Source organism: Mobula hypostoma, chromosome 10 (assembly GCF_963921235.1).
Source record: "Mobula hypostoma chromosome 10, sMobHyp1.1, whole genome shotgun sequence".
Classification (NCBI taxonomy): Eukaryota; Metazoa; Chordata; class Chondrichthyes; order Myliobatiformes; family Myliobatidae; genus Mobula; species Mobula hypostoma.
Window position 1 is genome coordinate 87571795 of NC_086106.1, and position 14212 is coordinate 87586006.

General features: G+C 41.6%; 1 protein-coding gene across 9 annotated transcripts in view; it reads left to right on the forward strand.

The window, feature by feature from the left end:
* The window catches only part of LOC134353017 (cytochrome c oxidase assembly protein COX11, mitochondrial), a 57801-nt gene that overhangs the window by 36952 nt on the left and 6637 nt on the right, over nucleotides 1–14212 (forward strand). For 7 of the 9 annotated variants that reach the window (XM_063060804.1, XM_063060805.1, XM_063060799.1 and 4 more), the window contains exons 2-4: nucleotides 6001–6390; nucleotides 6871–7026; nucleotides 11155–11280. In XM_063060804.1, coding sequence (XP_062916874.1) covers nucleotides 6079–6390; nucleotides 6871–7026; nucleotides 11155–11280 — 594 coding nt within the window. In that variant the 5' untranslated portion in view covers nucleotides 6001–6078. Of the gene's footprint in view, nucleotides 1–4531; nucleotides 4759–6000; nucleotides 6391–6870; nucleotides 7027–11154; nucleotides 11281–14212 lie in introns of all 9 variants that reach the window. The other 2 variants (XM_063060803.1, XM_063060802.1) reach the window with 1 other exon arrangement.

Genomic DNA, 14212 nt, shown 5'->3' on the forward strand with positions numbered 1-14212 from the left:
TATGTAGTGGATGGGAGACATTGTCCAAGATGGCATGCAACTTGGACAGCATCCTCTTTTCAGACACCACCGTCAGAGAGTCCAGTTCCATCCCCACAACATCACTGGCCTTACGAATGAGTTTGTTGAGTTTGTTGGTGTCTGCTACCCTCAGCCTGCTGCCTCAGCACACAACAGCAAACATGATAGCACTGGCCACCACAGACTTGTAGAGCATCCTCAGGATCGTCCGACAGATGTTAAAGACCTCAGCCTCCTCAGGAAATAGAGACGGGTCTGACCCTTCTTGCAGGCAGCCTCAGTGTTCTTTGACCAGTCCAGTTTATTGTCAATTCGTATCCCCAGGTATTTGTAATCCTCCACCATGTCCACACTGACCCCCTGGATGGAAACAGAGGGCACCGGTACCTTAGCTCTCCTCAGATCTACCACCAGCTCTTTAGTCTTTTTCACATTAAGCTGCAGATAATTCTGCTCACACCATGTGATAAAGTTTCCTACCATAGCCCTGTACTCAGCCTCATCTCCCTTGCTGATGCATCCAACTGTGGCAGAGTCATCAGAAAACTTCTGAAGATGACAAGACTCTGTGCAGTAGTTGAAGTCCGAGGTGTAAATGGTGAAGAGAAAGGGAGACAAGACAGTCCTCTGTGGAGCCCCAGTGCTGCTGATCACTCTGTCAGACACACAGTGTTGCAAGCACACGTACTGTGGTCTGCCCGTCAAGTAATCAAGAATCCATGACACCAGGAAAGCATCCACCTGCATCGCTGTCAGCTTCTCCCCCAGCAGAGCAGGGCGGATGGTGTTGAACACACTGGAGAAGTCAAAAAGCATGACCCTCACAGTGCTCGCTGGCTTGTCCAGGTGGGCGTAGACACAGTTTAGCAGGATTCCATTTGTAACTAAACAAAAATTCAGAAACTGTACTAAGATCTGCTCTTTCTAAGTAAATTCGTGGAGAATTCTTCATTTTGAAAGAAAGGCTGAATATTTCACCTTAAATGATGATCGATGCTTGTTAAGAGACTCTTCAGTTTCATTGTCTGTAATATATCTGAGAATTTTCTATCTTCCAAGCATTTAGTCTGTAACTGGTGACATTTAACAATGACTTCTTATAATGTGAGCAACACACCCAAAATGCTGGAGGAACTCAGCAGGCCATGCGGCATCTATGGAAAGGAGTAAATGTTTCGGACCGACCCCCTTCATCAGGACAGTGATTTCATTTTGAAAGACAACATGGCCTCTAGTGTTCAAGGTTCATAGTGCTGTTTTGTCTTGTTGTCTTAGACACATAGAAAACCTACAGCACAATTCGGGCCCTTCGGCCTACAATGCTGTGCCGAACATGTACTTTCTTTAGAAATTACCTAGGGTTACCCATAGCCCTCTATTTTTCTAAGCTCCATGTACCTATCCAGGAGTCTCTTAAAAGACCCTGTCGTATCCGCCTCCACCACCATTGCTGGCAGCCCATTCCATGCACTCACCAATCTCTGCATAAAAAAACTTATTGCCTGCTATCCCCTCTGTACCTACTTCTAAGCACCTTAAAACTGTGCCCACTCGTGTTAGCCATTTCAGCCCTGGGAAAAAGCCTCTGACTATCCATACAATCAATGCCTCTTATCATCTTATACACCTCTATCAGGTCACCTCTCATCTCCTGCCGCTCCAAGGAGAAAAGGCTGAGTTCATTCAACCTATTCTCATAAGTCATGCTCCCCAATCCAGGCAACATCCCTGTAAATCTCCTCTGCACACTTTTCTATAGTTTCCACATCCTTCCTGTAGTGAGGTGACCAGAACTGTGCACAGGACTCCAAGTGGGGCCTGACCAGGGTCCTATATAGTTGTAACATTACCTCTCGGCTCTTAAACTCAATCCCACGGTTGTTGAAGGCCAATGCACCAAATGCCTTCTTAGCCACAGAGTCAACCTTTGCAGCAGCTTTGAGTGTCCTAAGGACTCGAACCCCAAGATCTCTCTGATCCTCCACACTGCCAAGAGTCTTACCATTAATACCATATTCTGCCATCACATCCAAATTCTTAATTTGTAACAGAAAAAACAAGCAGTGTTTGAACTTGTATAGGTGGGTATCACATTCTTTGCAAGGTGCCAGGGATACAATGAAAAATTACATAAATACAAATCTTATCAGCTGAGTGAATATTACCAAAAGAACATTCCAAAGTAAAGTTAATTTCCAGAAAAATGTCAAATGAAATTAATTAACAATTAAAGCATTAGTTACATCACATTATTACAAACACTTCAGCAAGGGCCAAAGGGGTAAAAATTATTAAAGGGTTAGTTTTTTAATCATTAGAGTGCATTGCATTTAAGGTGAGAGATGGCAAGTTCAGAAGGAGATGTGTCAAGCAGGATTTTTTTTAAAACAGAATGGTGGGTGCTTGGAGTGGTGGTGGAAGCAGATACAATAGAGATATTTTGAGAAGCTTAGATGGGAATATAGATACACAGAGAATGGAGGAGTACTGACTGAACTGGCAGAAGGCATTGGTTTAATTAGGAGCCACTAGCTTAATTATTTTGGCACAACTGCATGGGCTGAAGGGTCTGTGACTGTGCTGTACTAATGGAGCAGGCCACAAGTTTTGTCACATATTCCAGTAATGTTTTGATGAGGACAGTACAGTAGAGTTGGTTTACATGGACATCAATAAGGTCACACATGGGAGACTGGTCCAAAAGGCTAGGGGCCAAGGATTCAAGTCGGCAAAGATCTAAGCATTGCTTGACAATAGAAGAAAGAAGGAGATAGCAAAGGGTTGTTTTAGCAGCAGGATGCCCATGATTTGTCATGTTTCACAAGGATCGCTGCTGGGACCCTTGCCATTTGTATTATACAAGAATGACAGATGGCTTTGAAGGAAGCGTAATCAGCAAGTTTACAGATGATACAAAGACCAGTGGAGTTGTTGACAGTGAGGAAAGGAGTCTTTTGCTGTGTTTTGGCATTGGATCCAAAAGGTTCCCATCTATCATGAGGGAATTCAAATTCATTTGACAAATTTACCTGATTTAACAATGTCTTTACCATAAAAATTGCAGATGGTCAAGGCAGCTCACCACCACTATCTAAATCAATTATGGTAGTCGATAAATGTAAGTCTCAACAGTGATCCTAACATTCCATGAATGGAAAAGAAAGGTGGTTAGTAGAAAAAAATCAACAAAATAGATTTCTGGATTATTGGAATCTCTTCTGGGGAAGTAATGACCTGTACAAAAAGGACAGGTTACATTTGAACCAGAGGGGCACGAATATCTTTATGGGCAGGTTTCCTAGAGCTGTTGGAGATGTTTGATGTAGAATCCTTCTGAGTAGACTTAGGAAACTGCAAGAGTAAAAAGACACTGATGGGAGTTATGTATAGACCCCAGAATAGTAGCCATGATGTAGGATATTAATAAAATCAAGAGATGGAAAAGGTATGTAATAAAGCGAGATCCCAAAAGAGATGGAATGCCTACGAGATAGCTTTTTAGAGTAGCTTCTGGTTGAGCCCATTAGGGAACAGGCAACTGGCTAACAATGGCTGACACTCATTTAGAACAGAGATGAGGAGGAGTTTCTTTTGACAGAGGGTGGTGAATCTGTGGAATTCATTCCCACAGACGGCTGTGGAGGCCAAGTCATTGAGTATATTTAAACTGGAGGTTGATAAGTTCTTGATTAGTCAGGGAGTCAGAGGTTACATGAAAAAGGGTGGAGAACGTGGTTGAGAGGGATAGTAAATCAGCCATTATGGAATGGCGGAGTAGACTTGATGGGCCAAGTAGCCTGATTCTAATCCTATGTTTTATAATCTTATATCAGGAAGGTAATTCACACTTTAGTCTATATTAGGTTTTAACTATATTGAAGTTGCAACTACAGTGGCCTCAATGAGTAGTAGGCAACTGTTTCCAAGCATGATATCCAAGCTGATTTATTATTTTTTTAACCTATATTATTATTTGCTTTTGGTCGATATTTTTCCGCTTTCGTTTCCTGGTTGGCTTAATCCAAGGGCTGACATTCTTCCCTTTTATCTTCCATTTCCTTTTCAAACTATATTCAGAACTCACATCAGATTAATTTGATGTAGCTACATATTCCTGACAATCCTGAGAATTTGATGCTGAGTTGTTCAGTATTTTATTGAGTAAATATTATTTTGGTACTTTATATAACTGTGTTAACCGTTAACAAAATGAACTAAACACTAAAGTGATAATTGAAAAAATTTGGCAAGTTTGTATGATGTCATTTGCACTTGCCGTACTATTGATAAGTAATCAATGGTACTCTGGTATTGGGGTCATATTTGCACCAGTGACTGGTGGTAATATACTGTACTAATTTTTGTGAGCCACTAGAGGGAGTGTTAGATTTAAAGAACAGAAAAAATGCAACATTTATTAAGAAATGAGAAGATATCAATCAAGATAGTTTTATGGTTGTAATATTAGTAACTTTTTAATTGTGATGGATAATATACCTGCCTCTCCCAGGTTGAGAAGTTGCTGCAATCGATTGTTAGGGATGAGATTACGAAGTACCTGGGGGCACATGACAAGACAGGCCAAAGCCAGCATGGTTTCCTGAAAGGAGAATCCTGTCTGACTAACCTACTGCAGTTCTTTGAGGAAATTACAAGCAGGGTAGACAAAGGAGATGCAGTAGACGTGATATACTTGGATTCTCAGAAGGCCTTTGACAAGTGAGGCTGCTTAGCAAGGTAAGAGCCCATGGAATTACAGGGAAGTTACGAGCATGGGTAGAGCATTGGCTGGTTGGCAGAAAACAGAGGGATCCTATTCTGGCTGGCTGCCAGTTACCTGTGGCGTTCCACAGGGGTCGGTGTTGGGACAGCTGCTTTTTATGATGTATGTCAATGATTTGGACTACGGTATTAATGGATTTGTGGCTAAATTTGCCGATGAGACAGAGATAGGTGGAGTAGCGGGTAGTGTTGAGGAAATAGAGAGCCTGCAGAGAGACAAGTAGTTTAGGGGAATGGGCAAAGTGGCAAATGAAATACAATGTTGGAAAGTGTATCGTCATGCACTTTGGTGGAAGAAATAAACGGGCAGTCTATTATTTAGATGGGGAGAGAATTCAAAATGCAGAGATGCGAAGGGACTTGGGAGTTCTTGTGCAAGATCCCCGAAGGTTAACCTCCAGGTTGAGTCAGTTGTGAAGAAGGCAAATGCAATGTTGGCATTCATTTCTAGAAGTATAGAACATAATAGCCAGGGATGTGATGTTGAGGCTCTATAAGGCACTCATGAGACCACACTTGGAGTATTTTGTGCAGTTTTGGGCTCCTTATTTTCAAAAGGATATACTGACATTGGAGAGGGTTTAGAGAAGATTCACAAGAATGATTCCAGGAATGAAAGGGTTACCGTATGAGGAACGTCTGGCAGCTCTTGGGCTGCATTCCCTGGAGTTCAGGAGAATGAGGGGGGATCTCATAGAAACATTCCGAATGTTAAAAGGCCTGAACAGATTAGATACAGCAAAGTTATTTCCCATGGTAGGGGACTCTAGGACAAGAGGTCACGACTTCAGAATTGAAAGATGTCCTTTTAGAACAGAGATGTGGAGAAATTACTTTAGTCCGAGGGTGGTAAATTTGTGGAATTTGTTGCCATGAGCGGCTGTGGAGGCCAAGTCATTGGGTGTATTTAAGGCAGAGATAGATAAGTTCTTGATTAGCCAGGGCATCAAAGGGTATGAGATGGAAGCAGGGGAGTGGGGATGACTGGAAGAATTGGATCAGCCCATGATTGAATGGTGGAACAGACTCAATGGACTGAATGGCCTACTTCTGTTCCTCTATCTTATGGTCTTAATACAGGACTCCATCTCAATATTTAAACATTGAGGAATACGGGTAATGCACTTCTGTAATGTACCAAGAAGAAACATGTTTTTTTTTAAATATATTACACTTAATTTCAATTTTTTTTTCCAGACCTTGTAGTAGGCTGCCGTTTGCTATCAGCGTTGAAAAAGGAAGAGATTGCATAATAGTACCACGGTTTGGTTAACCATGAGCATGCTTTGGTCCTGTTGGGCAAAACTTTATCTGGTGCCCTCTTGTAAAGCCTGTGCAAGAAGCCTACAGCAGTTTAATTTACCGAGATTATATTCCACATTTAATCGGTTTACTGCTCAAAAACTGAACAATGTGACATCGCTACAACCAGTGAGAAGTGTCAAGGGTCACAATCCATTCACTAGAAATCAGGAAGAGGAATGGAGAAAGAGGAATAAAACTGTACTTACATACATAGCAGCAACAGCAATTGGGATGATTGGCATGTCGTACGCTGCCGTGCCTCTCTACAGACTCTATTGCCAGGTCAGTGAAATTTTACGCTTGTCCCAGCATACAACTAATTTATTGGCTCGTATCAAAATAAACATGCCATGAAGGCATTTACAAGTGTTTAAAAATACTTACTTGCTTATAAAGTGATCATCGTAAATTTGTTCTTAGAGATAAACAATGAAATTTAAAATAATCACTATATTTTCTAAGTAAAGCTGTGAGGTGGAAAAATGTGGGATTGAGAATTTATTTCTGCACAACTCAGGGAGAAGCAACAACCAAGTTTTTGCTTATTCAAATTCTAAGGCAATATTTCTTCTGAAAAGCTGCCCAATATTTCTCCTTTAGTCAATATCATTAATTCCGTGTCTCGTCATAAAATGGAGAAATTAAATAGAAGAGTGCATTATTCTTAGTGAAAGCAAGATGTTCACTTAATTGTGTGATAAAAATGTCTTAAGGTTTCCTAGTTTCAGAAAGTTGTCTTTAGTTCTAACAAATTGCTTTCAGGCTACAGGACTGGGTGGAACTGCAGTAGCTGGTCACAGTGTGGAACAAGTAGCAACTATGCAACCAGTGAAGGATCGAGTTATTAAAATTATTTTCAATGCTGATGTTCATTCCAGCCTGCAGTGGAACTTTAGACCCCAGCAAACTGAAATTTATGTGAGTAATTTATTTATGTATTTGATGTGGGGGAACTGATCTCTCAACTATGCAACTTAAACTAGGAAGTCATAAGCAATGCAAGTTTTGGTCTTGAGGCATTATTCTAATCCAGGACTTCCAATTGCACAATACATGAATTAGTAAATGGAACAAGAAGTAACTGACTGCCTTGGAAGTTAGTCCATTGCATCTTCTGGACTTGGGACACAACCAGTAAATGTTAGAGCACCAAACCAGGTTTTTTGCCTTCAGTCTTCTCTACACACACTTAAATCAAATCCCACTTCCCATTCCATTCTTGCACCCGTCCCCTTTTGCCATAAATATTTAATTCCTATAGGAAAGTTTAAAAGCTATTTGAGAGAATGAATTCCATTTTCTTATAACTTTTTGTTTCACTACATTAGATTATACATGCAAACACGAGGAAATCTGCAGATGCTGGAAATTCAAGCAACACACACAAAATATGCTGGTGAACGCAGCAGGCCAGGCAGCATCTATAGGAAGAGGTGCAGTCGATGTTTTGGGCTGAGACCCTTCGTAAGGACTAACTGAAAGAAGAGATAGTAAGAGATTTGAAAATGGGAGGGGGAGGGGGAGATCGGAAATGATAGGAGAAGACGGGGATGGGGAGGGATGAAGCTAAGAGCTGGAAAGTTGATTGGCAAAAGGGATACGAGGCTGGAGAAGGGAGAGGATCATGGGACAGAAGGCCAAGGGAGAAAGAAAGGGAGCGGGAAGCCCAGAGGATGGGCAAGGAGCTATAGTGAGAGGGACAGAGGCAGAAAAAAAAGAGGAAAAAAATAATAATAAATAAATAACGGATAGGGTACGAGGGGGAGTTGGGGCATTAACAGAAGTTAGAGAAGTCAATATTCATGCCATCAGGTTGGAGGCTACCCATACGTCCAGTGCTCCCGATGCGGCCTTCTATATATGGGTGAGACCCGACGCAGGCTGGGAGACCGTTTCACTGAACACCTACGCTCTGTCTACAGAGAAAGCAGGATCTCCAGGTGGCCACACATTTTAATTCCACATCCCATTCCCATTCTGATATGACTATCCACGGCCTCCTCTACTGTCAAGATGAAGCCACACTCAGGTTGGAGGAACAACACCTTATATTCCGTCTGTGTAGCCTCCAACTTGATGGCATGAACATTGACTTCTCTAACTTCCGTTAATGCCTCAGCTCCCCTTCGTACCCCATCCGTTATTTATTTATTTATTTTTCTCTCTCTTTTATCTCCCTCTGTCCCTCTCACTATAACTCCTTACCCATCCTCTGGGCTTCCCTCCCCCTTTCTTTCTCCCTAGGCCTCCCGTCCCATGATCCTCTCCCTTCTCCAGCCTCATACCCCTTTTGCCAATCAACTATGTAGCTCTTGGCTCCATCCCTCCCCGTCCTGTCTTCTTCTATCATTTTGGATCTCCCCCTCCCCCTCCCACTTTCAAATCTCTTACTAGCTCTTCTTTCAGTTAGTACTGACGAAGGGTCTCGGCCCAAAATGTCGACTGTACCTCTTCCTATAGATGCTGCCTGGCCTGCTGCGTTCACCAGCATTTTTTGTGTGTATTGATTAGACTATACATGTTTGCTACCTGCGCTCAGCTCTTACAACCACTTTTGACCTCTCAGCTGTCTTTAAATCTCAGGTTCTCTGACATCTTGTACAGCATGAGAAGTTTTCTCTGTAAAATTATTGAGAGAACTAAAACTTGTTCTCTCACTATCATAAACTCTGTTTCCTGACGACGAAGTGTTGCATTTGTTCACATCTTTCTGAAACAGACCGACATAGTTCACAACTTTGTTGCTTTTGATGCCATGAAAATCCTTTGGTTTACCTGCTTCCACCATAATTAAGCCCACCTCTTTCCAACTCTAGATTCTCTCTCCCCAGTACCAGCCCCTCTCCCTCCACACCTGCCACCATCCCAACCTCAGTTTATCTGCTGTTGAAAAACTCAGCCAAGCCTTTGTTTCTGCAGACTTGACTTTTCCCGTGCATTTCTGCAACTTTGTGCAACTTTTTGTGAAGTCCTATTCCCATGTTCTAAATTAAACCAAGCATATTTCAAATTTAGAATCAGATTTATTAACAACAACTTATATGATGTGAAATTTGTTTTTCGTGGCAGCAGTACAGTGACATAAAATTTCTATAAATTACAAAAACAAATAGTACAAACAAAAGAATAACGAGGTGATGTTCAAGGACTGTTTGGAAATCTGATAACTGAGGTAAAGAGGGTATGCCCTGGATGGTATGCCCTTAGAGATGAATAACACCTAGAGGCATCATTGTTCAAAAAATGGTGGGGGAGTTATGCCTATGACGGAACTGGCTCAGTCTACAACCCTTTGCAGTTTTACTGCAACCATGTACTTTAAAGCCTTCGTACCAGGCTGTGAATAAACCAGTCGGAATGTTTTGCATAGTACATCTGTAGAAATTTGTAAGAGTCTTGTGTGACCTACTGAATCCTCTCAGGCCCATAACAAAGTAGAACCCCTGGCTTGCCTGTTCATGATTACATCAATGTATTAGGTCTGGGATAGATCCTCTGAGATGCTGGTGTCCAAAAATTTAACTATGCCTCTTCTGTTTGCTGTTCCATTTTTGTTCTGGGTTAAACAAATTATTCCAGGGCTGTTATGATCACTATATTTCCGTACGCCCTTCTCCACCTCTCCAATTCTTAGAGTCATAGAGTACTACAGCATAGAAACAGGCCTGACCTGACCTGTCTAGTCCCATCATTCTGCACCCAGATCATACCTCTTCAAACCTGTACCATCATTGTATCTATCCAAATTCTCTTAAATATTACCATAGAACCCACATCTACCTCTTCTTCTGGCATCTCATTCCACGTTTGTACTACTTTCTTCAGTAAAGATGTTTCCTTTCAGATTCCCCTTAAATATTTCACCTTTTACCCTAAACCTATGATCTCTAGTTCTCATTTCACCCAACTCGAGGGTAAAAAGCCTGCATTCATTCACTCTATCTATATCCCTTATAATTTTATATACCTCTGTAAATCTCCCCTCATTCTCCTGCACTCCAGGGAATAAAGTTCCAACCTATTCAATCTTTCCTTATAACTCGGGTTATCAAGTCCCAGCAATATCCTTATAAATCTCAATATTTCTTACAGTTAGGTCACCAGATCTATATGTAGTACCCTAAATAAGTTTTCACCAATATCTTCTACACCTTCAACATAACATCCCAACTTCTGTATTCAGTGCCCTGATTTATGAAAGCCAATATGCTAAAGCTCTCTTTAACACCTTGTCTACCTGTGATGCCACTATCAAGGAATTATAATTCTGTATTCCCAGATCCCTTTATTCTACCGCACAACTCGAGCATTACCACTTACTTTGTGTGTGTTCGGTGATGCCACTGTCAAAGAAATATGAATCTGCATTCCCATATTTCCTTTTTCAACTGCAAGCCTCAGAGTCCTACCATTTACTGTGTATGTGTTATCCTATTTTGTCCTCTCAAAGTGCAACACCTGACACTTGTCTACATTAAATTCCACATGCCATTTTTCTGCCCATTTTCCCAGATAGGCAATTTTGTTGATCCAGTTTAGCACATTATCATATAACTCATAAATACAGCCGATAAACAACAATGGATGCTACTACTGTTCTCTGAATTGTCCTGCTAAGCCGACGTTGGATCCAATTAGCTAATTCATCCCGAATGCCAAGTGACTTTATCTTCTGGACTAGCTCTCGTCATCTAAATAGTAGTTATCAAAGGCCATTAGATCTGAAGTTTCCTTTCAGGTTGCCTCATCTGCTTCACTGTTCTTTAACTTATTCCATGAAAACCTAACGTACATTTGACCAGATATTTGGTGGACATGTGAAATGTGCGTTAATAACAACTATTAACATTGTCTGCCAAATGTTGTAAATTTTTCGAAGTCCTGTATCAACATAGCACTGTTTTATAATTTATCACTTCACTATACTGAGTGGCAAATTGATTTATTTTGCTCTGCTTACAAGAGAACATTTTTACATTGATTATGACCAGTCAGGTTCATGAAAAAGATGACATCCATATGACCTTTGTTTTGATTTTGGTCCAGGTTGTTCCTGGAGAAACTGCTCTGGCATTTTACAAAGCGAAGAACCCCACTGGTACACCAATTATTGGAATCTCTACCTACAGTGTAGTACCATTTGATGCAGGGCAGTACTTCAACAAAATACAGGTATGGACACGATGCAGAGGTTGAAAAAAAATACTTTTAAAACACCTTTAATGTATTTTGAGCAGATGGTTTGACTTCCTTTAGGCAGTGCTTTTAAACAATGTGGATAAGGACTCTCTAAATATTGTCACACCTCCAAGGTCCTTTTGTTAATGATCTTTTCAATTTTAAAGAGCCATGGAAATGAGCAAAGGTTGCTGTTTTTATTGAAGGCACATGTCCTGCATATCTAAATTCCTGCACCAGACTCCTGACTGGTAACAGATACAAGAGAAAATCTGCAGATGCTGAAAATCCAAGCAACACACACAAAATGCTGGAGGAACTCAGCAGGCCAGGCAGCATTTGTGGGGAAAAAAGTACAGTCAACATTTCAGGCCGAGACTCTTCGGCAGGTCTTGAGCAAAAAAGCTGAGGAGTAGATTTAAAAGGTGGGGGAGTAGACAGAGACACACAAGGTGATGTGAAACCTGAAGGGAGAGAGATGAAGTAAAGAGCTTGGAAGTTGATTGGTGAAAGAGATACAGGGCTGGAGAAGGGGGTGTCCAATAGGAGAGAACAGAAGGCCATGGAAGAAAGAAAGGAGAGAGGAGCACCAGAGGGAGGCAATGTGCAGGCAAGGAGATAAGGTGAGAGAGGGAAAATGGGATGGGGAATGGTGGGGGGGACGTTACCCAAATTTCAAGAAATCGATGTTCATGCCATCCAGTTGGAGGCTACCCAGACAGAATATAAGGTGGTGTTCCTCCAATCTGAGTGTGGCCTCATGGCCATGAATTGACATATTGGAATGGGGATGGGATGTGGAATTAAAATGGGTGGCCGCTGGGAGATCCCGCTTTTTCTGGCAGATGGAGGAATGGGTGCTTGGCGAAACAGTCTCCCAACCTACGTTGGGTCTCACTGATGTACAGAAAGCCACATCGAGAACATTGGACACAGTATATGACCCCAACAGACTCACAGGTGAAGTGTCGCTCTCCTGGAAGGACTGTTTGGGGCCCTGAATGGTAATGAGGAGGTGCAGAGGCAGGTATAGCACTTGTTCCACTTGCAAGGATAAGTGCCAAGAGGGAGATCACTGAGGAGGGATGAATGGACAAGGGAGTCATGTAGGGAGCAATCCCTGCGGAAAGCAGAAGTGGTGGCGGGGGGAGGGAAAGATGTGCTAGGTAGATTAGATTCTAGAAGTTGTGGCAGTTAAATGGAGAAGTTCATCTGTGAAAACAGTTTTTAAATATCCTTGCCTCCCAATGATTGCAATGACAGCTGTAGCTTTGGTTTGGCCTGAAAGTCACCATGCAGATAATTAGCCCAGCACTTAATGCTACTGACTAATCACTTGACAAATTCCAGATAAACTGTTAGTCTAAATTTACAGCGTTCATCACAGTTAATTGAGCAATTTTTGTCACAAAGAAATCTTCCCAGTCATTGGTAACAACAACGCAATATAAGGTCTCCATTTTTTTTAAAACATTGTAATATTTTCAGCATTAAACTCAGATGTCATTCTTTTTATAAATAGTTTGTTCAGTATATGCTGTGTCAGAGATGTTGGCCATTATGGTCTTTTCCTGACCATGATTGTTCTTGGCAATTTTCTCTACAGAAGTGGTTCGCCATTGCCTACTTCTGGTCAGTGTCTTTGCAAGACAGGTGACCCCAGCCATTCTCAATATCCTTCAGAAATTGCCTGGCTTCAGTGGTTGCATAACCAAGGCTTGTGATATGCACCAGTTTCTCATACGACCATCTACTACCTGCTCCCATAGCTCCATTGACCCTGAACGGGATGCTAGGCAGGCGTTACAACTTCCTAATGGCTAGCTGAGGGAAGGAGCGCCTTACACTTCCTGTGGTAGAGAGTTCTCCACCCCACCACCCATAAATAGTTTCAACAAGAAAAAGCAATAAAGAATTCACTGAATGTTAATTCTGAGTAATCTGTGAATCTAAACTTTAGATTTAATCACATCTAATGTTTTATCAAATAAGCAAATAAGTTCTGATTGCAATTAGATTCATTCAGTTCCCTCACCCTGGGGGATAACAAGCAAGTGCAATGAGCAATTAAACAGACAATGTAGGCAACAAACCATCTTCTGGAGGAATTCAATCCTGGTGCAGAGTTTTGGCCCAGAATGTTGGCAGCTCTTTCCTTCACACAGATGCAGCAACAGATTGTTTGTTGCTCTATATTCCACCATATGCAATCTCTTACTTTTTAATGGTATGCTTGTTATCAGAGGATTTGGGTATAAGGATAAGGATTTTTCACTGCATTTATAAAGAGCACTGTAGAAGGAGTTCAATGAACATTTAATGAATAGGTGTGTGATATGAGGAGAGATTGACCAGATTGAGCCTGCATTTTCTAGACTTTAGGTGAATGAGAGACAGTCTCACTGAAACTTAAAAAATGATTAGAGGGCTCAGTGGGCTGGGTGCAGGGAGAATGTTTCCCCGGTTGAAGAGCAGGGACAGACTATCAAAACGAAAACGAGAGATGGGCCATTTATGCCTAAGGTGAAAATACAGTCGGCTCTCCTTATCCGCGGGGGATTGGTTCTGGGACTGCCCGCAGGTACCTAAAAATGCGGATGCTCCAGTCCCTTATTTAACCTGTCTCAGTGTGGTGGACTTTAGGACCCGGGGGAGCCCGCAGCTGCTGCTGAATCCGCAGTGTTTCTGTTCTGTTGACGGAAAACGATCCTGATTGAAAATAATAAAGCGATCGGAAAGAGGTGAAATGCCATCGGTTATTGGAAAAGCATTAGGCTACAGTCGGTCAAGGATCGGAACAATTTTAAAGGATAAAGTGAGAATAATGGAACATGTGAAAGGCCCTGCCCCGATGAAAGCTACAATTATTACCAAGCAACACAGTGATTTAATTATTGAAATACATATGTTTCTTAGGTGTTTGATA